Raw genomic sequence first — 27,550 nt, forward strand, 5'->3', positions numbered from 1 at the left:
ACACCCACACCCACACCCACACACACACACAACCACACACAAACACACTGCCCCCTCACACAAACACACTGCCCCCTCACACAAACACACGGCCCCCTCACACAAACACACGGCCCCCTCACACAAAGACACGGCCCCCTCACACAAAGACACGCCCCCTCACACAAAGACACGGCCCCCTCACACAAAGACACGGCCCCCTCACACAAAGACACGGCCCCCTCACACAAAGACACGGCCCCCTCACACAAAGACACGGCCCCCTCACACAAAGACACGGCCCCCTCACACAAAGACACGGCCCCCTCACACAAAGACACGGCCCCCTCACACAAAGACACGGCCCCCTCACACAAAGACACGGCCCCCTCACACAAAGACACGGCCCCCTCACACAAAGACACGGCCCCCTCACACAAAGACACGGCCCCCTCACACAAAGACACGGCCCCCTCACACAAAGACACGGCCCCCTCACACAAAGACACGGCCCCCTCACACAAAGACACGGCCCCCTCACACAAAGACACGTCCCCCTCACACAAAGACACGTCCCCCTCACACAAAGACACGTCCCCCTCACACAAAGACACGTCCCCCTCACACAAAGACACGTCCCCCTCACACAAAGACACGTCCCCCTCACACAAAGACACGTCCCCCTCACACAAAGACACGTCCCCCTCACACAAAGACACGTCCCCCTCACACAAAGACACGTCCCCCTCACACAAAGACACGTCCCCCTCACACAAAGACACGTCCCCCTCACACAAAGACACGTCCCCCTCACACAAAGACACGTCCCCCTCACACAAAGACACGTCCCCCTCACACACGTCCCCCTCACACACGTCCCCCTCACACACGTCCCCCTCACACACGTCCCCCTCACACACGTCCCCCTCACACACGTCCCCCTCACACACGTCCCCCTCACACACGTCCCCCTCACACACGTCCCCCTCACCCACGTCCCCCTCACACACGTCCCCCTCACACACGGCCCCCTCACACACGGCCCCCTCACACACGGCCCCCTCACACACTGCCCCCTCACACACTGCCCCCTCACACACACAAAACACCACACACACAAAACACCACACACACAAAACACCACACACACAAAACACCACACACACAAAACACCACACACGCCACACAACCACACACACAAACCAGGATAGCATAGCATAGCAAAACAAAACATAGCATAACAAAACATGGCATAACAAAACATGGCATAACACACAACAAAACATAGCATAGCATAAGAAAACAAAGCATAGGATAGCATAGCATAAGAAAACAAAGCATAGGATAGCATAGCATAAGAAAACAAAGCATAGGATAGCAAAACAAAACATAGCATAACAAAACATAGCATAACAAAACAAAGCATAGCATAATAAAACACAACACAGCATAGCATAACAAAACATAGCATAGCAAAACACAACAAAACATAGGACAGCATAACAAAGCATAGCATAACAAAACACTACAAAACATAGCATAGCACCACAAAACATAGCATAGCATAACACAACAAAACAGCAGAACAAAACGTAGCATAACACAACAAAACCTAGCATAGCATAACAAAACACAACAAAACATATAGCATAACAAAACATAGCAAAACACAACAAAACATAGCATAGCATAACAAAACAAAGCATAGCAAAGCATAGTAAAACATATCATAGCATAGCAAAACAGCATAGCAGAACAAAACACAATATAGCATAGCATAACAAAACAAAGCATAGCATATCATAACAAAACAAAGCATAACAAAACATAGCATAACAAAACATAGCATAACAAAACATAGCATAACAAAACATAGCATAACAAAACATAGCATAACAAAACATAGCATAACAAAACAGCATAACAAAACATAGCATAACAAAACATAGCATAACAAAACAAAGCATAGCATAATAAAACACAACACAGCATAGCATAGCATAGCATAACAAAACATAGCATAGCAAAACACAACAACACATAGCATAGCATAACAAAACACAACAACACATAGCATAGCATAACAAAACACAACAACACATAGCATAGCATAACAAAACAAAGCATAGGATAGCAAAACTAAATATAGCATAGCATAACAAAGCATAGGATAGAAAAGCATAGGATAGAAAAGCAAAGCACAGGATAGAAAAACAAAGCACAGGATAGAAAAACAAAGCACAGGATAGAAAAACAAAGCATAGGATAGAAAAACAAAGCATAGGATAGAAAAACAAAGCATAGGATAGCAAAACAAAACATAGGATAGCAAAACAAAACGTAGCATAGCATACAGCATCACTCAGCACCACCACAGCATCACCCAGGGGCAACACAACATCACTATGCGCTACCACAGCATCACTGAACGCCACAGCATCACTCGTTCGCCACCACAACATCACTCAGCGCCACCACTGCATCAGTCTGTGCAACCATTCAACAACTGGTTCAAATATGTTCTCTCAATGTTTCAAGCTTTCTTAAAAATTTCACAAGATGTTAATATTTCACTTCTGTACTTGGATTTTCGTCACAATAAAATAAACTGAACATAATCTTCACAAAAGTTGTTTACAAAAGTTTAAGCTATTGCCATTATAAATTACACTCACTTTTATTTAAGTGTTAATTATTTTCAATACATGTAAGTACCGTAAATACAACACATATTGCATTACAAATGCTATAGGTGTCACATTTGCAAAAGTTATAACTATTGGCATTGTAAATGACAAAGCTATTAATTTCGCTATTTTCAAAACCAACACATAAATAAAAAAATGTGTCATTTACAATACCAATAGCTCAAACTTTCCTAATGCGAGACCTATTGCATTGCAAATGCTTGTTGTAAACTTACAGTGACTTAAACTCTAAAAATACATCCCTTTATTTTAGAAAATATAGCATAACAAAACATAGCATAACATAACAAAGCATAGCAAAACAAAACCTAGCATTACATAACGAAACACAACAAAACATAGCAGAACAAAACATAGCATAGCATAACAAAACACAGCATAGCAAAGCATAGTAAATCATAGCATAGCAAAACAGCGTAGCATAACAAAACACAACAAAACAGCATAACAAAACGAAGCTTAGCATATCATAACAAAACATAGCATAACAAAACATAGCAAAACAAAGCATAGCATAATAAAACACAACAAAGCATAGCATAACAAAACATAGTATAGCATAACAAAACAAAGCATAGGATAGCAAAACTAAATATAGCATAGCATAACAAAACAAAGCATAGGATAGAAAAACAAAGCATAGGATAGAAAAACAAAGCATAGGATAGAAAAACAAAGCATAGGATAGAAAAACAAAGCATAGGATAGAAAAACAAAGCATAGGATAGAAAAACAAAGCATAGGATAGAAAAACAAAGCATAGGATAGCAAAACAAAGCATAGGATAGAAAAACAAAGCATAGGATAGCAAAACAAAGCATAGGATAGCAAAACAAAGCATAGGATAGAAAAACAAAGCATAGGATAGAAAAACAAAGCATAGGATAGAAAAACAAAGCATAGGATAGAAAAACAAAGCATAGGATAGAAAAACAAAGCATAGGATAGAAAAACAAAGCATAGGATAGAAAAACAAAGCATAGGATAGAAAAACAAAGCATAGGATAGAAAAACAGCATAGGATAGAAAAACAGCATAGGATAGAAAAACAGCATAGGATAGCAAAACATAGCATAGGATAGCATAACAAAACATAGCATAGCATAACAAAACATAGCATAGCATAACAAAACATAGCATAACAAAACATCGCATAACAAACCACAACAAAGCCTAGCAAAACAAAACATAGCATAGCAAAACATAGCATAGCATACCAAACACAACACAAAAAACATAGCATAACAAAACATAGCATAGCAAAACAAAACACACCATAGCATAACAAACCACACCATAGCATAGCATAATAAATCAAAGCATAGGATAGCAAAACATAGCATAGCATAACAAAACATAGGATAGCAAAACATAGCATAGCATACAGCATCACTCAGCACCACCACAGCAACACCCAGGGGCAACACAACTTCACTATGCGCTACCACAGCATCACTCGTTCGCCACCGCAACATCACTATGCGCTACCACAGCATCAGTCTGTGCAACCATTCAACAACAACTGGTTCAAATATGTTCTCTCAATGTTTCAAGCTTTATTAAAAATGTCACAAGATGTTAATATTTCACTCCTGTACTTGAATTTTCGTGACAATAAAATAAACTGAACATAATATTCACAAAAGTTGTTTCCAAAAGTTTAAGCTATTGCCATTATACATTACACTAACTTTTATTTAAGTATTAATTATTTAAAAAAATTAAAAGCCATTGTTATTTGTAATATCAATACATGTAAGTCACGTAAATACAACACACATTGCATTACAAATGCTATAGGTGTCACATTTGCAAAAGTTATAACTATTGGCATTGTAAATGACAAAGCTATTAATTTCGCTACTTTCAAAACCAACACATAAATAAAAAATTTGTCATTTACAATACCAATAGCTCAAATTTTCCTAATGCGAGACCTATTGCATTGCAAATGCTTGTTGTAAACTTACAGTGACTTAAACTCTAAAAATACATCCCTTTATTTTAGAAAACAGATGATCAGTTATGGATCATTACATTAACACAAGTTAACAAAGAAACAAAAGTGCCCTAATAGTTACTAATACTACACACCAGACACAGTTTATAATGTACTGTTTTAATTTGCTTATGTTGCAGTGTTCAAGATAAGCCTCATAACGATACATTTACGCACTCAGCTTTGCAGGGAAACTTAAGAAAACTGCAATGCATTCTATTCTTTCTTTATTAGAGCCAGTACTGATGTTTCTATGTAACCTGTTTCAGTAGTGCATGACGAACATGGTTGTTGTCAGGCCACCACATCCGCTTTTATATGCACCACTGTAATTTTACATGAATGATGTAAATGTGTGGTTCATGCCAACCCACTAAATGATTGTAAACCCTTTGACTTAATTTGTATTTGCATTGTAACCTGTGTTTTGCAAGATCATTTTCTTTTTTCATGTTGGCGTCATTCAAGAGGACATTAGTGGCTGTTTAGGAATTGTTCATGATAATAAAAAAATTATATTGTAATACCCAGAATTCAAATTAAGCTGTATTTTGCACAGGACATAAACCAGCTATGGCAACACGTCTTGGCCACAAACCTTTTCGCTTTCTTTTTTTTTTCTTCAAAAAAATGTGTTCGAGGCATATGGGCTGCAGATGGTACATTTATGAATAGATCGCCATCTGGTGTTGGGCTCGGATGATTGCACTTTGTTTTTCTTCTGGAGAAGTCTTTGTCGTCATAGGTGACTCCTCCTCTCGGTGTTAGTGCGCATGGGCATCGGCTCCATCCTTAGATTGTTTTTTTCCGCCATCGGGTTCGGATGAGGATCGAAGCGCTCCGGACCGACTTCAACAAAGAAGGTTATAACCGGCGCGTATTCCTTTCCAAATCGACGGTATCGTTATCGAACGCGACTTCACTCCATACCGACGCGGTTCGAAGGACGACGACTACGAGAAACTCGACGTAGTCCAGCCCGGGGTCCATGGAAAGGACTCCATTCAAAAAATGTCCAACGTGTGGTGCTAAGTTCCCACACAAGGACCTACACGAGGTGTGCAACCTCTGCTTGTCCCCTGAACACTAATCCAGGGACTGTGAGGCCTGTGCAGCGTTCTTGTCAAAATCGACGATTAGAAACCGTCGAGCCCGAAGACACGAGGTATCGAGAATGCAGTCACAAGCAATCCCGGAGCTGTTCGAGGACCAGCACCCAGAAGAGGAGGAAGAAGAGGCCGACGAGGCGGGGTCAGAAGCGGACGAGTCCGACGTCGAGGAAATCGACGTCCAACAAACCGTGAGTGACGACGTCCCCTTACCGAAAAACAGACCCCGCACGGTGTCGACCCCGCCCTCGAGCCCGGTCAGACAACCGAAAAAAGTTTCCAACGCCCCGCCTTCGAGCCCGGCAACGAAACAGAAACCGAAACACTCGGTCCCACATCATAGTGGTTCCGGTTCCGATAAACCGACCACATCGACACCGAAGCACCAGGTCAAGGAAAGCTCGAAGTCGAAGCAGTCCATGTCGACACCGAAGCACGCTTCGGCGCCGAAAACACCCCCGACACCGGGAACATCTTCGATACCGAAGAAGTCGGATCCGAACAAAACTTCGGCACCGAAAATACAAATGGACAGTTCAAAGAAAAAACACCTTTCGGAACCGAAAACTGCGGTACCGACACAGGAACACGGAACGGATCCTAAACAAAAGACTTTGTTTATTGACCCAAAGACTGGCAAGGTAGCCACAGAACTACCTAAAAAGAGGAAACATGAACATTTGGACGACAAGGCTCATCCAAAGAAGAGAACAATGGGGACGAATACAACTCCTCCCCCTTCTCCCAAACCTCACACACCATCTTCACCTCTTCCTCACAATAGGCCAGATATTCCTCCCACACGTCCATCTACACCTACAACAGATGGAGAGAGTGACACAGGGGAGGGGGGACACCCTGGGGATGATGAGGACACAATCCCAGAGGAGGCAGACCCATGGGAGGAGTATAATGTGGGATCAGGTAATGATACCGACCTTGAGTCATATCCCTCAAAACCTTCACCTCCTGATGACAATACTGGGTTTGCACAACTCATTACTAGAGCAGCAACATTTCATAAGGTAGACCTACATACAGAACCTCTAGTACAGGACTTCTTATTAGAAACACTACCTACTGCACAAAGAACATCAGGAACACTACCAATGCTAAAGGGCCTTCTCAGTCATACATCAGAGATATTCAAAGACCCAGTGAGGGCTAGGGTATTGAACCCAAGAATTGATAAAAAATATAGGGCAGCTCCAAAAGACCCAATATACATTAAGGGACAAATTCCTCTAGACTCACTAGTGGTCACAAACGCTCGCAAGAGAGCAAACTCTTTATCTACAGGAGAAGCTCCACCTCCTGACAAAGAGTCTAAACTAATAGATGCCTCTGGCAAGAGAGTAGCATCTCAAGCGGCAAACAGTTGGCGCATAGCTAATACGCAAGCACTACTTGCAAGGTATGACAGAGCGCATTATGATGAGTTAGAAACACTCATCAAACATCTCCCTAAAGAACATCAAAAGAAAGCAGATCAACTTATACAAGAAGGGAAGTTAATTACTAACACTTCAATAAAGTGCGCCCTAGACGCGGCAGAAACTGCGGCAAGGTCGACCAATACAAGCATCATGTTAAGGAGACATGCATGGCTCAGAGTGTCAGGGTTCAAACAAGAGGTACAAACATCGTTACTGAACCAACCTTTTGATGGGAAAACACTTTTTGGCACAGGGACAGATGAGGCCCTAGAAAAGATGAAAAAGGATACAGAAACGGCTAAATCAATGGGAGCATTGCAACAGCCGACACAAAGAGGTTCCTTTCGTAGATCCACCTATAGAGGAGGATCCAAAAGTACAGGTACAAACCAACAGCAAACCTCTTTTACACCTACATCACCCAGAGGTAATTCTAGAGGTGGATACAGGGGTAACAACAACAAGGGTAGAGGTCGCGGAAACAACAACAACCGCAACTCTCCAACCCCAAAACAGTGACTCCATAGAGCTTCCCCCAGACCATATAACACCGGTAGGGGGACGCTTATCACAGTTCCTACCTGTCTGGGAAAACATCACATCAGACAAGTGGGTAAGACAAATTATCCAACATGGTTATTGCCTAGAACTCACAGCTACCCCACCAAACATCCCCCCCAAACAGCGTCCAATGAAACAAGATCACCTGACACTATTAAAACAGGAAGTAATATCACTGCTAGAAAAGCATGCCATAGAGAAGGTTCCACAGCACCAACAGGGAACAGGAGTATACTCCCTATACTTCCTAATCCCCAAAAAGGACGGGTCTCTAAGGCCAATACTGGACCTAAGACCTCTCAACGCATACATAAATTCGGAACATTTCCACATGGTCACGCTCCAACAAGTACTTCCTTTACTGAAGAAAGGGGACTTTCTTTCTACACTGGATCTAAAAGACGCTTACTTTCATATCCCTATTCACAAAGCCCACAGGAAATACCTCAGGTTTGTGGTAGAAGGACAACATTATCAGTTCAAAGTCCTTCCATTTGGTGTCACGACGGCACCAAGGGTGTTCACAAAATGCCTGGCAGTGGTAGCAGCTCACCTAAGAAGACAACAAATTCATGTCTTCCCATACTTGGACGACTGGCTAATAAAAGCCAGGTCGCAAGAGGAGTGTCTGCAACACACACAAAAGACAATTCAGCTACTACACCAGCTAGGGTTCACGGTGAACTACACAAAGTCACACCTACAACCAAACAAGGTTCAACAATATCTGGGGGCTACTATAGACACAGAAAAAGCCAAAGTGTACCCCAACCCAGTCAGGGTCCAAGCAATGCTTACAATCATTCAGAGATTTCAGCCACAACACTCACTAACAGCAAGAGTGTTCATGCAGCTATTAGGCATGATGTCATCCTGCATACTGCTAATACCATATGCAAAACTACAAATGCGTCCGCTACAAGAATGCTTAGCGACACAGTGGAATCAGGCTCAAGGGCAGATTACGGATCTGGTGTTGGTAGACGACCGCACACACCGCTCTCTGAAGTGGTGGAACAGAACAAACATTACCAAGGGGCGGTCGTTCCTAGAGCCAATTCCACAGGTGACAATAACAGCAGACGCATCGCTCACCGGATGGGGAGCACATATGGACAAGTACACAGTACAAGGAAGGTGGAGTGTACAGGAAAGAACACTACACATCAACTACCTAGAACTACTGGCAGTGTTTCTAGCATTGAAAGCCTTTCAGATACATGTTATCCACAAAGCAGTCCTGATCAGAACAGACAACATGACAGCAATGTATTGTATTCAAAAACAGGGGGGGACGCACTCTCTCCAATTATCCAGACTAGCACAGGAAATTTGGAGATGGGCCATTCCTCAAAACATCTATCTGTTAGCCGAACACCTACCAGGAGTTCAAAACCAGATAGCAGACATCTTAAGCAGACAGTCGGAACAAATACACGAATGGGAACTGCACCAACAAATACTGCAGCCATTCTTCCAAAGATGGGGACAACCAGAGATAGACCTATTTGCCACTCATCAGAACGCAAAATGCCAAAGCTTCGCGTCCAGGTACCCACATCACCTGTCGCAGGGCAATGCGTTATGGATAAATTGGTCCAACAAATTTGCATACGCTTATCCCCCTCTCCCACTAATCCCATTAGTGGTCAGGAAACTGCAACAACATTCAATGACCATGATACTAGTAGCACCCACGTGGGCAAGACAGCCGTGGTTCACCACGTTCCTGCAACTCTCACAAGTGCCACATCAAAAGCTACGAATTCTACCCATGCACCTTACACAGAACCATGGAGAAATAATGCACCCAGATCCAACCCAATTGAACTTAGCGATCTGGCTCCTGAAATCCTAGAATTTGGGTACTTAGATCTCCCCCCAAATTGCATGGAAATAATTAAACAAGCGAGACGTCCAACCACCAGAGCATGCTATGCAGCTAAGTGGAAGAGGTTTGCTATACACTGTACTAATAACAATATCAACCCTCTAGACGTATCAACAAGGGAGATTATTTGCTACTTATTACACTTACAGCAATGTAATCTAGCGTACACATCTATCAGAGTACATCTAGCAGCTATAGCAGCATACCTTCAAAACAGGCAGCGCATATCACTGTTCAGAGTACCAGCGATAAAAGCATTCATGGAAGGTCTTAAAAGAGTCATTCCACCAAGATTACCACCTTCCCCAGTCTGGAACCTCAACGTAGTACTCACCAGACTAATGGGGCCACCCTTCGAACCTATGCATAGGTGCGAAATACAATTCCTTACATGGAAGGTGGCATTCCTTATAGCTATTACCTCACTCAGAAGAGTAAGCGAATTACAGGCATTAACAATACAAGAACCATTCCTACAGTTACACCAGAATAAAGTGGTTCTTAGAACAAACCCAAAGTTCTTGCCTAAAGTAATTTCAGCATTCCACATCAATCAGCCAGTGGAATTACCAGTCTTCTTTCCAAAGCCACAGACGGTGGCAGAAAGGGCTCTACATACACTAGATGTTAAAAGAGCCATTTTGTACTACATAGAAAGAACACAAGACTTCAGGAAAACTAAACAACTATTTGTAGCATTTTCCCCAACACATAAGGGCAATCCTATCTCTAAAGCAGGCATCGCAAGATGGATTGTAAGATGTATACAAATATGTTACATTAAAGCAAAGAGAACATTAACTGTTCCTCCTAGAGCTCATTCCACAAGAAAACTAGGAGCATCTATGGCATTCTTAGGGAACATTCCCCTAGATGACATATGTAGAGCAGCAACTTGGTCTACACCACATACATTCACAAAGCACTACTGTGTTGATGTACAGGCTGCACAACAAGCCAGAGTGGGCCAAGCTGTATTAAAAACTCTATTTCAGACAGTTGCGACAGACACTGGTGACCACCGCTAGGGAGGTAACTGCTGTACAATCTATTCATAAATGTACCATCTGCAGCCCATATGCCTCGAACGGAATATGCTACTTACCAGTATGCATCTGTTCTTGGCATAGAGGGCTGCAGAGTGGTACATGCCCTCCCTGCCTCCCCGGAAACCTGTGTCTGTCCCAACATTATCTTATTTAGATACATTTACATGGGCATATCTTTATGTACTATACTACACTACTCCATCTAACCCTACTATGGCAAAACAATCTAAGGATGGAGCCGATGCCCATGCGCACTAACACCGAGAGGAGGAGTCACCTATGACGACAAAGACTTCTCCCTAAGAAAAACAAAGTGCAATCATCCGAGCCCAACACCAGATGGCGATCTATTCATAAATGTACCACTCTGCAGCCCTCTATGCCAAGAACAGATGCATACTGGTAAGTAGCATATTCCTTATTATTTTTATTTTTTGGTGTTGAAGTATTGCAAAGAGGGCACTGCTCTCTGATCACCAGAGATGCAGTGTACAAAGAAATAATCATCATCTTCAATCAGTACAAGCAACATTCAATAGAAACACCCATCCCCGAACTCCCTTCCCCCCACCTCCCGTCCCATTATTCTCCCGCCCGGATCCCACCCCTAGCCCCTCACAGTGTCAACGTGGTCCAATAGCAAATACAATCCAGGAACAAAGTCCGTGCGTGTGCCAGTTCACCCTAGTTCCACAAGCGAGTGTCCTGCATCAACATCTCGACATGCTGGCGGCTCCAGCCACAACCCTCTATATTCCGCCCACCTCTTCCAAATTTTAAAGTGCTTTTGGGGGCAGCCCCTGGCAACAAACACCGGTCGCTCCAGCCCCATACAGAAGTCCAATCCCCTTTTCCACACCCCTAGCAAGGGAGCCCTTGGGTCTTTCCAGGCTCGGGCGATATCTCGTTTGGCCACTGTAAGGCCCAGAAGTAGTAGGTGGCGTTTGTAGATGTTACCTCCCACCTGTTCCATAACATGCAAGAGGCCCAATTTCGGTGAGCGGGGGAGGTCCCAACCCAACACCTCAGACAGGCAATCCCAGACACCAGTCCAAAATCTCAGCAGTTTATCACACGCCCACACGGTGTGCACAAAGGTTCCTACCGCACGGCCGCACCGCAGGCAATCAGGGGAGGCTATCAGACCCGCCCTCCACAATCGGTCTCTAGTATATTATGCCCTATGCAAGTATTTAAATTGGATGAAACGCAGGCGAACCGCGATTGCCGCCGCACTCTGGGCCTCCAAGGCCTCTCTCCAGTCCTCTTCCTCCAGGTCACCTATGTCTCCCTCCCATGTAGATCGTAGGGTATCTAGAGATGAGGAGCAATGTGTGACCAACGTCTGGTATATACTTGAGATTTTCTTAGCGTCTATCTCACCCATGAAGACCTTAGCCTCCAGCGGGCTAAATTCGGGCAAGGAGTCTAGACCGACCAAGGAGGGAGACCAAGCGTGTCGGAGCTGTAGATAGCGAAAGAACTGTGTTCGGGGCATATCGTATTCTTCTCGCAGGGCTTGGAACGTTTTAAGAGTCGTGCCTTTCATTACATGGCCCAGGGCCGATATACCTATAGCGTCCCAGCCACTAAAGCCCCACAAGGATGCCAGCGCCGGAAGCCGCCTATTGTGCCATCAGGGAGTCTCCTTCGTCAATGTGTTCCACCATCCCATGCGGCGCAGCGCTCCGCGCCACACCCAAAAGACTACCTGAGTGACCACCGGAAGCCTCTTCCGCACCGCCGCAGAGTACAAAATGGTATGTAGCGTATCCGGGTCCATCAAATACCTCTCCAGGGCATAGGCCGGATCGCTCCGGTCTCCATACCACCATTCATTTAGTATCAATAAATGAGACGCCTGGTAGTAGGACAGAATGTCCGACGTGGCCAATCCCCCGCAGTAAGTAGAGAGGAAGCAAGTGCGAAGTGCTACTCTCGCCACCCCACCCGCCCAAAGGAACTGGCTCAGTGCCGAGTTCACGCGACGAAACCACTGCGGCGGAATTGGGTAAGGGTGGTTTTGTAGCTGGTACAGTAGACGCGGGAGAGCCACCATTTTGAATATCGCCGAGCGGACGTAAATGTTCAGGGGCATTCTGGACCATGTAGTCATGTCCGAGCGCACTCGGTCCCAAACAGGCAGTACATTGCATGCCCATGAGACCCCCGGGACGTCCGTCAGGAATATCCCTAGGTATTTAATGCCTCCAGCAGCCTCCTGCAATGCATCCGCCCAGGGCCCCAGACCCCCGCGATCCCCCAGCGTCCACAGCGTAGACTTCCGTGGCTTCAGGCAGAGGCCTGATACCTCACCAAAGATACGCATGATCTCCAGGACCCTCGGCCCCGATCTATTTAAGTCTGTAAGAAAGAAAAGGACGTCGTCTGCGTAGAGCGCTATTCTGTCGGATGGTCCCGCCTCCCATTCCACACCACGCAGTTGTGCGTCCATTCGCACCCATGCTGCAAGCGGTTCCATCGCCAGGGCGAATAGGTAGGGCGAAAGGGGACAGCCCTGGCGGGTGCCCGGGCCTATAGGGAAGGGGTTGGACACTGCTCCCGCCACTCTCACAGAAGCTGTCAAGTCAGTGTACAACAGTTGTATATAGGAAAGAAATCGGGGCCCAAGGTTCAGGCGAGACAAGAGGGCACGCAGGTAGACCCAACTCAAAGAGTCAAATGCCCTGTCGATGTCCGCCAGGAGAAGCGCCGCCGGAATCCCGGCCGCTCGAGCCGCCTCCACCACCACCTGTGCACGCCTGATATTGTGGCGTGTCGCCCTACGGGGCATGAATCCGGCTTGATCCGGGTGGACCAGATCCGTTATATATGGGAACAGAAGAATGGCCAAGGCCTTTGCCAGCAGCTTCGCCTCCACATTCAGGAGCGAAATCGGCCTGTAAGACTCATGTTGTTTAGGAGACCTCCCAGGTGTACAGAAAACCACAATTTCTGCGTGTTGCCAGTCTGCCGGAAGGCGACCACTGTCCCTGGCCGCCTCCAGCGCCCGCCTATAGCGCCCGCCTATAGTAGACTCCCAATTGGAGATGAAATGTCTTCATGAACTCACAGGGGAAGCCGTTGGGCCCCGGGGCCTTGCCAGTGTTCAGTTCTCCTAGCGCCGCGCCCAGCTCTTCGACTGACAGCGGATGGTCAAGTTTGGCACGTCCCTCATCGGCGAGTGCCAGTGGCGGGAGATCCGCTAGAAATTTGTCGACATCATCCGCCGGAATAGACTCCTGAGGGGTATACTGGGCCGCATAATAGCGCGCGAAGCTGGCCGCTATAGCAGACGGGGTCGTCACCGCCTCTCCTGCCTCATCACAGAGGCCCGGTAGGGAGTGCGCCTGGAACGTATTTTGGCAGAGCCTATATAGCATGGCACAGGATTTGTCCCTCCACTGATAGATCCTACTTTGTGTAGCCAACCAGAGTTGGCGAGCCTCGTCCATCAGCAAGGAGGTATATGATTGCGGCATAAGGAGCAGCCGTCCTACGGCATCAGCATCATCTCCAGTACTACACTCCACCTCCAGGTCCTGGGCCCTATTTGCCGCATTAGCTATAGCTTCCCCACGGGCTACCCGGGCTGCGGCACACCAGGCAATATCTACGCCCCGGAGCACAGGTTTTAAGGCTTCCCAGAGGGTCATTGCATCCGTTTCCGGCCTGTCATTATCGTCCCAGTATTGATCAATTGCTTCCCTCATATGCGACAGATAGTTATCTTGCTGTAAATGCCATGTGGAGAGACGCCATCTAAAAGGCTGCCGTCTCCTGTCTAGGTGCAGGTCCATCACAACCGGGGAGTGATCGGATAAACCGTGTTGGAGAATGGATGTGGAGGCCCACCCGCCCTATCCAGCCGTGGGGGATGAACAAGTAGTCCAGTCTAGAGAACGACTTATGGACTGCAGAGACATAAGTGTATTCGCGGCTATGCGCATGCTGATACCTCCATGCATCAATCCAGCCCATCCCCTGCACCATGCCTTTCAATCTAGTCGGGGTATTCGCCAGTTGGCTCCCTCCCGGCCTGTGGCGATCCATGCTCCCATTCATCACGTCATTCCAGTCACCACCCACTATCGCCATCACATTCGGGATTTCAGCCCACACATCAAAGAATTTCTCAACAAGAGCCTCCTGCAGTGGAGGCGGGGCATACACACTCCCAAAGACCATAGATTCATTTCCCACCTTTCCTTTGATGAAGACATATCTGCCATGGCTATCCACCCATTGCGCTTCATGTGAATAGGACAGTCTGCGGTGGACAAGGATCGCAACCCCCCGTGACCCTCGCACAAATCCAGCGTGATATACCTGCTGATGACCATAGCGCTTCAGGCTTAGAGTTTTGGTTCCCAGAAGGTGCGTCTCCTGTAGGAGTAGCACGTCTGCCTTTTCTCTCTTTCCCAGCCGCAAGACTGCATCCCTCCTTGATTTTATCAAGCATCCCCCGCACATTCCAGCTCACAACACGCAAGGACGCCAGCGGGGGCTCTGCCTCAAGGGTGTCACCCGCCATCGGGGGGCAAGTAAAGCAAGGCCCTAGACGTCATGGACCACACGCACACATAGGACTCTAAGTGGACTCGAATGGACACTGTGTTAGAACAAGTTACCCCAACAACCCCATCTTCCCCTTCAGCCCCCCCACCTTCCCATGCCACCCCAGCAGCATCTCCATTCCTCCAACTCCCCAGTTCAAACCTGCAACTACCCATCCACCCCCCAACCCCATACCTCACAAACATGGAAGTACCTGTCGCGGAATAGGGTACCTACTACACCAATGGATCCCCACCAACAACCCACTCTAGTTCTACCTAACCCTTATCCAACTAACCTAGTAACCCCGTGGGTACGTCCGCCCTCTTTCAGGCATCCCCCAACCCACGTCCTCACTGTACACATGCATTATGAAGCACACAGTTAAGCGGGGAGTCACAAGCAAAAACTTCGCCTCCGATACAACCATGTCCCATTAGGATAACCCTGAGCCCCATGCCCAGGATTTGCGGAGTGGCACGGGGCCTCAAGACGCCGACGTTGGATTATTCACTTCCTCAGCTGCCCCCGTCTCTCCATTGCGGGAAGGTTGGCTCTTCTGGTAGCGCAAACGCCAATTGCTTCTGCTGCGTGACGTCCGGGGAGTTCTCGAAGGTCCGCCTGTAGAGAAAGAGTCAGAATCACAACCCGGGGGAGTATGCACCCTGATGCGGACCGTTTCATCAGTCCAAGCAAAGACCTCCTCCGGCGAATTAAAGAATTGTGTCCGGGACTGGAAGACCACACGGAGGCGTGCCGGGTAAAGCAGGGCATATTGAATTTTCAGTTCTCGCAGACGCGCCTTTGCCGCAGTGAAGGATTGTCTTTGTTGCTGCACTAGTTTAGTATAGTCAGGAAATATGAGGATCTTATGATTGTCATACATTAGGGGCTCCTTCGCGCGAGCCTGTCGCAAAATAACGTCCCGGTCCCGGTCGTGGTAGTTGAGCAGTTTGGCGATCACTGGCCGAGGGCGAGCACCCACAGGAGGCTTCGGGAGAAGTGCTCGGTGCGCCCTCTCAACCACAAAGCAGCGCGACAGGGACTCCGGGGGGAGCCACCCCTCCAACCATCGGGTCAGGAACTCCGCCATGTCGCCCATCTCACTGTCCTCCGGAAATCCCACAAATTGTAGATTGTTCCTCCGGGCCCGACCTTCTGCGTCTTCAACCCTGAGCGCGAGGCCCTTCTGAATCCCCTCTATGGTAGCCACCTTCTTTTTAAGGATCACCACATCGTCCTCCACCTCAGTGATTCTGGTCTCGGTTTCAGTAATGCGGGCCACCGCATTGCTCAGATCCTGCCGGAGCAAGGTGACATCAGCCCCTACGGCTCCAATTTTTGCATCCAGCATATCTCTGGACTGAGTGATAGCAGCCATGAGGGCCGCGTTGTCCGGGCCTGGGCCCTGCGAGCCTCCCGCAGCCCCGGCCCCGCCACTCGGCCCCGTGAACTTGTCAATAGGGCCTTGTTTCGCAGTGCTGCCACTATTGCCTCCCCTCGTCATGATGAGCCACTGGCACAATTATGCAGTCCATGCAGGCCTCGGGGGCGCCGGATTAACGTTCCTTTCACACCGGGTATGGGCCTCCGGCAGCAGCCCCCGGCCCCTGCAGGCGCCACAGAGGTACGTCCAAGCCGCTCAGGGGGACACAGTCACAGCGCTACAGCAGCGTCCGCCAACCCCAGGTATAGTGCTAGTACTCGAGGTATTGCTCCCAACGTCACGGATACACAGCAAGGGGGCAGAAGCGCTAGCTCCCGGTCAGCCGCACACCCCGTCGGCCGGCCAACCGATTCGCTTTCTTTTTGTTTCATGGTTGTGACAAAATGGTATTGTATGGTACGCTGCTTGGCTCTTATCAATCTAAAAATAATATTCACTAAAAGCAAAAATATTTTTGGGTCATTTTAGACCCTGACATTTTGGGAACTAATTTGTGTGGGGAAGTGCTCCTGTGGGATGGGGGGGAAAACCAACATAGGGTTGGCTCTGATCAGCAAGGCTGAGCCTATATATCAAATAACAAAAAGGGGTGCCAATACTGATAACATTTATTCATAATTACAACTCGTCATCCACATCAAGAAAATTGATTCAAGAAAGGGTATTGCTACTTAATCGCAATTTTATTTTTTGAGAGATTCAACAGTTCATTACAAAAGTTTTTTTATTTTTTCATAAAAGGGAGAAGCATTAAGAAAGGTAGAACAATTACGGACACATCACACATCACACATCATACCTGAATCAAACATACCACATATTGCTATTTACAAAAAGGAAATACTAACTGGATCTGCGCAAATTTATACAATAGTTGAATATAATTGTTTAAAAATAGTACATTCCATTGGCCATTCCCCTACTGGTCTGCTGAGGAGTCATTACTATCCCCAGACTCCGCACAATCCTTTTGTACATTACCTATTATTTCTTCATTTGAATGGTGTAAAATCCAAAATTCTAATGGAATGTACTATTTTTAAACAATTATATTCAACTATTGTATAAATTTGCGCAGATCCAGTTAGTATTTCCTTTTTGTAAATAGCAGTATGTGGTATGTTTGATTCAGGTATGAATGTGGCGAATGTTTTTTTGACTGTGACATGATTGAGTTATAGAATTTAGTGTGATGTGTCCGTAATTGTTCTACCTTTCTTAATGCTTCTCCCTTTTATGAAAAAATAAAAAAACTTTTGTAATGAACTGTTGAATCTCGCAAAAAATAAAATTGCGATTAAGTAGCAATACCCTTTCCTGTGGGATGGGGGCTGCTGCATAACAGTGAAGTTAGCCAGTGGCTGAAGTAGGTGACACATTTCACCATGCTGTTTAATGTAGTGGATAGAATAAAAACGTGAATGTAAAGACCCGTGGTTGAAGAGGGCTGGCTGAAAGTTCTTATAAGTATATTACTCATATAATTTTAGTAAAATCAAAAGGTCTTAACCAAACCCAGAGCCAAAAAGTCATAAGAAATACGTGTGCATGGTACAAGCAGGAAAGGGGGAAAAATTAACAGTCCCCCTTTTTAAAACAAATAAATATTGTAGCTATAGTTTATAAATATTTTATAGAACCATGTAAAGTTTAAAACAAATTGTACAAACTATTTAAAAATATAGAATGTTGACAATTCTATTTAGTAGATAATACACCTACATGAAAATGCTCTGTGCTTACTAAGCACTTTAAAAGATTTTCTATATATTGCAAGGACTGCATTTATATAAATACAAAGGGTTCCAATTATATGCATAGAAAATTGCACCCAATAATTTTTATTCCATATAATTTAAGGACATTTACAACAGTGTCACCCGCAGTCACTTTTGATTCCCAGGAAATTAGAAATCGGGTGGATAAATTGTTACCTTACATCCAATCCTTATAGTTACACACATGGCAAACTGATTCCACTACCAATTGGCATTGAATATATAGCCTTTCCTCCCTAGCAATGGCCCTCCAAGGCCTTCTTACCTACATAAACAGGGGCACGCCCATCCTAAAAGAATATAAGTTCTCTTGACTTTGGGTGATTCATAGACCAATATTGCATCTTTTTGTAATGAATATATTTTACATAACTTAAAGTTTTCTCAGAGACATTAAATCTGCAGCTATGGCACCTACTACAAATTTGTCGTGTGGCTGCTTTGAACTGCGAATTGGAGGTGTCTGGATCAAATAAAATTCTGTAAATTTATACACCATCTAATGCCACGTTCAAGTGGTGAAGTCGCCATTCTCCGAGGCAGTTTGAGGGCCACTGTGTACAAAGGGGATACTGGCTTCAACTGCGGAGGTTGAGGTAGTTTGCTACTGGTGTCCTGGAGTCAGTCCTACTAGGATCCACAAACTGCGCCAAGCACACCCTTTCTGCATTAGACTCTCAGGGTGGTGATAGCAACGATTCTCAGGGTGATCCCTATGTTCAGTAATATTTCTTTTAAATGCTTACATGTGAGCTTTAAACCATATAGTACACTTGTAAGGCAACATCTAACAAGTAATATATGGTTTAAATGGTTCTATTATTTTGAAAAGGTCAAGCAGTACAATAGCCACCACTTACATCCACCGGCAGGTGGGGATCATTCATTTAACTGAAGGAAAGAGTATAGAAAAAAAAGTGGGAAAGAAAAGGTGGGTGGGTACGAAGGTCTATTTCCCAGTATGTGTGGGAGGCGGGCCAGGTGTCTGTCATATATGGACATTGGTCGTTTGGTTGGGTGATGTCTTATTCATGTGGGTGAGAGGGACTAGTGTGGCAAAGCACTTTGAGATACTTTGGGCAGGTGAGTTCTTTGAATTCGTTTGACACATATTCTATGATGGACCCCCAAGTTTTGTCAAACTTGGGGAGGGAGTGTGTAAGGCCTGCTGTAATCTTTTCCATACCCAGTAGTTCCCATAGCTTGTATAGCTAGTCCAAGTGGGATGGTATCTCCTCCGTGCCGAATCTAGCTAGTAAGGCCTGCTTGGCCGCACCTAGCGCTAGAACGATTGCTCTGCTTCACCTGGATCTGAGGGGGTACATCAAAGCATTAGGCAACGCTAGAATTATGAATTTGGGAGGTTTTGCTATATCCGTGTGGTAGATTGCATCTATGTCTCGAATGATTACCTCACAAAATTCCATGAGCAGAGAATATGGGTGAGCGTGCCCAGCTGACCGCACTTATGCCAACATTGTCCCATCCCACCTGATTTCCATTTAACTAGCCGTGCCGGCGTATAGTGCCAATAATGTGCAATCTTCAAAAACATCTCCTTGCCCGCTGTACTGCAAGCCAATGTTCTAGTTCTGTGCACAATATCACTACATTCCTTGGGGGAGAAATCATCTAATAAGTAATTTAACCGTATATTAATGTGGCCTGCTTCCACCAATCCCGCTGTATTATTCTTACCATTACAGGGTTTAAATATTTTTGGGGAAGAAAGAGTATGCTAACTGTGGTACTATATACATATATTATTGTTATATGTTATCTTAGAATCCAAATGTGTATATATATTTAAAGTTTACAAAATTTGTTTTTGTGGATATAACTGTGCTTTTTAGAGGTGAATATGTTTTACTATTACAAGGGCATGACTAATCCCTGATGTACTAATATTGTGAATGTGTTTTGAACATGAAAGCTGTACTAATCCTTGTGCTTGTTGTTTGAATGTTTGGTACAGGAAGCGAGCAGCTGCAAAGCATCTAATAGAACGCTACTACCACCAGTTAACTGAGGGTTGTGGAAATGAGGCCTGCGCGAATGAGTTTTGTGCTTCCTATCCAACGTTTCTGCGTATGGATAACAATGCAGCAGCCATTAAGGCCCTCGAACTATATAAGACTAATGCAAAACTCTGTGATCCTCATCCCTCCAAGAAAGGAACGAGCTCAGCATATTTGGAAAACAACTCCAAAGGTGCCCATACCAACTCCTGCACTGGTAGAAAAATGAATAAGAAGGAGGTTCACGGGCCAAGGGATGACTTTAAAGGTAAGGCTTGCACTGACTGCTACTAATACCACTCTGAATTATTTATGTATTTTACTTTAAATGGTAAGTAGATACCTCAAATAGTTTTATAGGAATAACTATTGTAAATGGTTTTCTTGAAAAAACGTGTCCTACTGGGTTCTGTCAGTAGATACCATTGCCTTTTCAAGCGAGAGACTCAACCATGTGCTTTAATATAGCTGCACCATTGTCAGACGGAGGCAACCTCTAGACATGCTGCTGTTGATCACATTTATCACATTTATTATTCTGCATCTACCTAAAGCTAATATCTTGTTTGCCCGGGCAGGGCTTCAGTGCTTATATCAGTTATCATATACATGTGAGTATTGATTACTTGCTTATCTGATATTCTCTACTAAATAAATTAAATATGTAAGAAGCACATTACCATTAGCCATAATTAATTTTTGAAGGTAGATCTTTCCTATTGTGATACTCTTGCATTCTCCTTGGGGTCTGAGAATGCTTACATGGCCACTTTTTACCCCACCCCCAACTTTTTTTCTGTGATGCTGCTTCCTCAAATAGGAGCATTAGTCATGTCTAGGTGTTCGAACCACTTGATCCATAGCTATTTCAAGGGAATGAATATATTTAAGGTTCCACAGATATCAAAATGGTAACTGGGGAAAAGTGCTCTTCACCTATTCAGATTTAGATTTTGTTAAATCCATGGCTTCAGATCGGATTTTGGATAATTCGTTAATTTTCTATCCAAATATGTGAAAGACTTCACTCACGAAAGCCTGCCCAGCGCATTTTTCTGAAGCAACCTTCTCCATCTCTTAAATATATTTTAACCAAATTGCAAATTGGATGTATTTCAAATAAAGTTGTGTGCATGCCAAGTTTGGTGTAAATCTGGTAAGCAGTTTTTGCTGTAGCAAGGTAAAAATTCCTGTGAAACTTAAATGGGAAAAGTTACTTTTAGATTCCATAGTTTTAGCGCACCTGGACGGGACATGGAAATTTAGAAATGCAGAATATGAGCTTGATGAGTCATGTCTACCTCTTTCTGCTTAGGTTTGTCAAACATCGATACATTTTTTTGGAACTTGAAAGAAACTTCTGATAGATACATCTGCCAGTGGATTCCTCACCTTGTGAATACCCCCCTGCGTCAGCAACGTTCGGAAAACTCTTTTGTAGCACGCCGGCGTGGACGACGTCACAGGAGCACGGCATCGCGCGCGACTCCGGCTGACGTCACCGACTCCTTATTAGGCTAAGTCGGCGTGATGACCTCAGTTTCCTTTTTTCCGCGTCGTCGACGCTAACGGTTTTTTGGAGTCTCTAGTGTTGTGGATAGTAACTTTGTTGCTATTTCTCTGTTATTGTATCTTTCTCGAGCCACTGTCTTTCGCCGAAGATGTCGTCGAAGAAGACAGGGTTTAAGCAGTGTGGATCGTGTGCCAGGATGATGTCCATAACCGATCCGCATGATGATTGCTTGTGGTGTCTGGGCTCGGACCACGATGTCGGAGGCTGTCGTTCCTGTTCTAAAATGAACCCGAAGGCTCTGCGTGAACTAGAGGCTAAACTCCTTCTAGCCAAGGTAAAAGGAAAGGATGCCAAGAGGTCTTCGAGGTCAAGATCCAGACGCTCTAAGCCGAAGCTGAAGTCGACATCGAGGTCGAGGTCCCGGTCGGAGTCGGCGTCTAAGTCGGCTTCGGGGCATGCTTCGGGATCCTCAAAGAAAAAACATAAGAGGAAGAAGCATAGCTCGAGGCATCATTCCGGCAGGGAGTCTGATTCGAAGAAGAGGTCTTCATCTCGTAGACATAAGGACTTCATGTCTCCATCACCATCTCGTGAGCCTGAAGGTGAGGCCTCGCCTTTTCAGTCCCGAGGGCCATCTCCGGATCCGGGACCGGATCCGACTCTGGATCCGACTCTGGATCCGTGTCAGTCTTCTGCGCATGAGGAGGATGACATTGAAGATCCTCGGGCTCCGGCGACTCCGGTGCATCACCCAGAAGATCAGGAGGGTCAAGAAGGAACGGTTCCGGAGCAGCCTCCTCTGGGGTAGCCAGTGGGTTCGTACCCTCCGTTTCCTGGTCCTGGACAGGACCCCTCGCATTTCCTAAATGCAATGTATGGCGTGTATGCCAGGGCAATGTACCCCACTGGCGCACCGGCTGATCCCATGGGTCCATTATCTTACAATTTGGGCGTCCCTCAAGCATATGCCCCGGCGCCTTTTCTGCCGTTTTTACCGACGCCATATCCACCGTGGCCTAGTTCGGCGCCGCCGAGGTCATTGACTCCGCGCACGGCTTCGCCGGCTCCGGAGCGACCTCGGGATCGGAATCTGTATTCGATGCCTGTTCCAGCTTCCCGTCCTCGGGCTGTTTCAGCTCCTCTCTCGACGCCGGCCCCGGCTCCGTCGGAGTAGTTACCGGATCCGACGACTTCGGTCCGTTTGGAGTGGTCGAGGCGTAAGGCACATCGAGTATGAGGATCCAGAAGTGGAGGAAGGAGAACTTCAGGATCAGGAGGATTATTTTGAGGATCTGCATAGTGCAAGTGGTTTGGAATTTTCTCCATAGTGGGGGTTGCCTGCAGTTTCTGATGCACCCTCTAAGGATGTGGCTCATACCACGTTGTGATTAAAAAGGCTGCAGAACTGCTGAACTTGACTTTGCCTTCTGTGGTGTTTAAGTCTAACATCCTTACTGAGGTCCTACATTCACCTTCTTCTGTTGTTGAGCCGACTCTCCCGTTCACTGAGGCTCTTACTGAACCAATAATGGAAGTCTGGAAAAAGCCTCTGACTGCTCCTGCGGTGTCTAGGACTGTGGCGAGACGCTATAGGGTGGCGCCTGGTGATCCTGAGTTCTTAACCTCCCATCCTTCGCCGGAAAGTCTGGTTGTTCAGGCGGCTTGTTCAGAGGTCAGCTGGTGTTTTTCCCCAAGTTCCAGGGGATAAGGACTCGAAAAAATTGGATCAGAATGCCAAGAAAGTTTCTCGTCAAGTAGCATGGCTTTGAAATCAACGAATGCTACTTGTTTGCTGGGCAGATAAGTGCATGCTTTGATGGACTCGGTTAAGCAGTTATCATCTAAGCTTCCGGAGGAGGATAGGAAGAATTTCAATGAGGTTGTCTCTGACACGCAGGCTGCAGCTCGCCAGGTGATTCAGAGTGGCATGGACACGGCGGACTCTGTGGCTAGAATAATGGGATCATCAGTCGCCACTAGAAGGGCCGCATGGTTAAAATGTCTGAATTTTCATCTGATGTCCAGGCTGCCCTGATAGATTTGCCTTTTGATGGCACTGGCCTTTTTGGGAAGAAGGCTGATGCTACCCTAGAAAGGTTTAAAGATAGCAGGGCGACTGCAAGGTCTTTGGGCTTACAGGCAAGAGTCTCTTCCATCAGGAAATTCAGGGGTTTTGGAAGGTCTACTTTTCGTGCCTATAGGCAGAACCAACATCAGCAACAACAGCAGAATCCTTTGTACAAGTCCTACAGAGGTAAACAGAGGGGTTGTGCCCGAGGTCGTCAAGCCTCCTCCTCCTCCACTTCCTCCTCTAATACCCACCCCCCACCTACAACAGCAAAGCAGCCCTAGATCCACCATTCTGGATCATGCGGGTCCTGTAGGGGGCCGGCTTACCTATTTTCTACGAGATTGGGAATCGGTTACATCAGATCTTTGGGTTCTCAATCTCGTAGAGAATGGGTATGCTCTTCCCTTTAAGGAATTTCCCCCCACTTACCCTCCTTACCAAGGTTATTGTTCGGAGGACCACCTGCATCTCTTGCAGGAAGAAGTCCTGGCTCTTTTCAGAAAGGGTGCGATAGAGGTGGTTCCGGAACAGGAGAGGGGTCAGGGGTGCTACTCCTGGTATTTCCTGATTCCCAAGAAGAATGGCAGACTTCATCCAATCCTGGACCTCAGGGTTTTGAACCTCTATCTCAAACAGGAGAGGTTCAAGATGCTCACCCTTGCGCAGGTCCTTTAAGCGCTGCTGGAAGAAGACTGGATGGTGTCAATCGACTTGCAGGATGTATATTTTCACATTCCGATCCTGAAGTCTCACAGGAAGTATCTCCGTTTTACGGTGGGTTCGCAACACTACCAGTTTGCGGTCCTTCCGTTTGGACTTACTACTGCACCTCGAGTCTTCACCAAGGTGATGGCTGTGGTGGCAGCACATCTCAGAAGATCGGGGATAACGGTATTCCCCTATCTGGACGACTAGCTGATCAAAACAGAGTCGCCGGAGAAGGTGCTCCATCATTTGCAAGAGACAACTCAGTTGTTGCACAGGTTGGGTTTTTCAATAAATGTACCCAAATCTCACCTGGTGCCCTCCCAGCGCAACCTGTTCATAGGTGCGGTACTGGACACTACTGTATGTTTTGCATTCCCGCCTCCGGATTCGCGACATACTGGAAATGATACCTTTATTTCACAATGGAGCGGTTGTTCCAGTTCTGAAGGTCCTACGTCTGCTCGGTCTGATGGCTTCTTGCATTCTGTTGGTCAACCATGCACGCTGGTACATGAGGGCACTCCAGTGGTGCCTCCGCAGGAAGTGGTATCAGCACAACGGAGATCTCAGGGAGTCAGTGAGGATCTCCAGAGAAACTGCAGCGGATCTGTCTTGGTGGGGCGTGGAAGGCAATCTGTCTCAAGGAAAGCCTTTCCAACTGCCTCCATCGGTGGCCACAGTGATAACGGATGCATCCACTCTAGGGTGGGGTGCTCATCTGGGGGACCTGGAGATCAAGGGTCTTTGGTCTCCAGAGGAAAGGTTGCTTCACATCAACCTTCTGGAATTGCGGGCCATACGTTTGGCACTCAAGGCCTTCCTCCCTTCCCTTTGCGGCCGGTCGGTTCAGGCCCCGACGGACAACACCACCGCGATGTGGTATGTCAACAAGCAGCGAGGAGTGGGGTCACGGTGTCTCTGCAGAGAGGCTCTGCGTCTCTGGTCCTGGGTTCAGGACCATCAGATTTGTCTAATGGCAAATCATCTGGCCGGGGTTCTGAACGTACGTGCAGACAGTCTGTCGGCAGTTCTCGGCCGACCACGAGTGGAGGCTTCACCCGGAGGTGGTTCGTCACATCTTTCGGACGTGGGGAACTCCTCAGGTGGACCTGTTTGCCACTCGCGAGAATGCTCACTGCCCGTCGTTCTGCAGTCTCCAGTTTCTGATGCAAGGAGCTCTGGGAGACGCGTTTCAGTTGAGTTGGAACTCACAACTCCTTTACGCATTTCCTCCCATACCCTTGATTCCTCGGGTTCTGAGGAAGATTCGTCAAGACCGGGCCCAAGTTATATTGATCGCCCATGATTGGCCAAGAAGGTGTGGTACACAGATCTTCTCCACCTCTCCTTGTGCTCGCCGCTCCGTCTCCCTCACAGGGCAGACCTCCTTTCCGAGATGGAGGGGCAGGTTCTACACCCCCACCTCCAGACCTTACACCTTCATGCCTGGAGATTGAACGGGGCAACCTGAGTTCTTTTTCTCTCCCTCACGATGTGGTGGATGTCATCTTATCAGCCAGGCGTGATTCCACCAAGTCCATCTATTCTTATAGGTGGTCTAAATTTGTTGCTTGGTGTGGGGAGAAGTCCATTGACCCTTTAAGGGCTCGTTTGTACAATATTCTTCAATTTGCGCTTTCCTTGGCCCAGCAGGATTTTGCGGTGGCAACTATCAAAGGTTATTTGTCGGCCTTATCTGCTTTCCTTTGTTTGCCAGACCAGCCCTCTTTGTTTAAATCTCCGATTGTATTACGTTTCATTAACCCCTTAATTGCTGCCGTCGGCCAACGGTCGTCACGGCCACTACCTCCCCAGTGCTGCGTGCGACCGTTGGACGTCCATTCAGCACTAGTTCCAATGGACAGCGCAGCACTGGGGAGGGATTTACAACGCTCTTAAGGTGTTAAGGGCCTTACCAATACATTTCCTCCTATGCCTTTTATTGTGCCTCAATGGGACGTGAACCTTGTTCTTACATTTTTGATGGGTTCTCCTTTTGAACCTCTAAACTCATGTCCCTTGAGACTTTTGTCTTTCAAAACGGTCTTCCTGGTCGCAATTACCTCGGCAAGGAGGTTAAGCGAGCTTCAAGTTCTTAGCTCCAAGCCCCCGTTCTTGACCATTCATGCTGATAGAATGGTTCTCAGGACCAGGGCTGCTTTTCTGCCTAAGGTGGTAACTCCTTTCCATCTGGGGAAGTCCATTACCTTCCCTTCCTTCTATCCTCCCCCTCACCCTTCCAAGGAGGAGGAGAGACTTCACCGCTTAGACCCGAAGAGGGCGGTGAGCTTCTACATGGACAGAACAAAGGAGTTCAGGTTGGATGACCAGCTGTTCGTTGGATTTGCTGGTTGCAGGAAAGGAAGATCCGTGCACAAGCGCACTCTTTCAAGATGGATAATATTATGCATCAAGATCTGCTACTCCCTGCCGGGTAAGGACCCTCCTGAGGGTATAAGAGCTCACTCTATTAGAGCAAAGTCTGCTACTTCTGCTATGTCTAGGGGTGTACCTATTGAGGATATTTGCAGGGCCGCGACTTGGGCCTCCCTCCACACGTTGGCAAAGCATTACTGCTTGGATACCGAGGTGAGGAGGGCCGGTCACTTTGCGCGCTCTGTCCTCCAGGATTTTCTGGTATAGGAGAGTGGACACCCTCCTCCGGGAGTGGGGACTGCTGTTGGGCTCTATTCACAAGGTGAGGAATCCACTGGCAGATGTATCTA

The 27,550-nt window shown here is 46.6% G+C and overlaps 1 protein-coding gene across 1 annotated transcript in view; it reads left to right on the forward strand.

Annotated features, from left to right (window-relative positions):
- UBE3A (ubiquitin protein ligase E3A) overlaps positions 1-27,550 on the forward strand; it is a 337,766-nt gene that overhangs the window by 98,681 nt on the left and 211,535 nt on the right. The window contains exon 3 of the mRNA XM_078658239.1: positions 20,490-20,800. Within this exon, the coding sequence (XP_078514365.1) occupies positions 20,490-20,800 (311 nt within the window). The remainder of the gene's footprint in view (positions 1-20,489; positions 20,801-27,550) is intronic.

The sequence above is a fragment of the Lissotriton helveticus genome, chromosome 8 (assembly GCF_964261635.1).
Source record: "Lissotriton helveticus chromosome 8, aLisHel1.1, whole genome shotgun sequence".
In the NCBI taxonomy this organism is placed as follows: domain Eukaryota; kingdom Metazoa; phylum Chordata; class Amphibia; order Caudata; family Salamandridae; genus Lissotriton; species Lissotriton helveticus.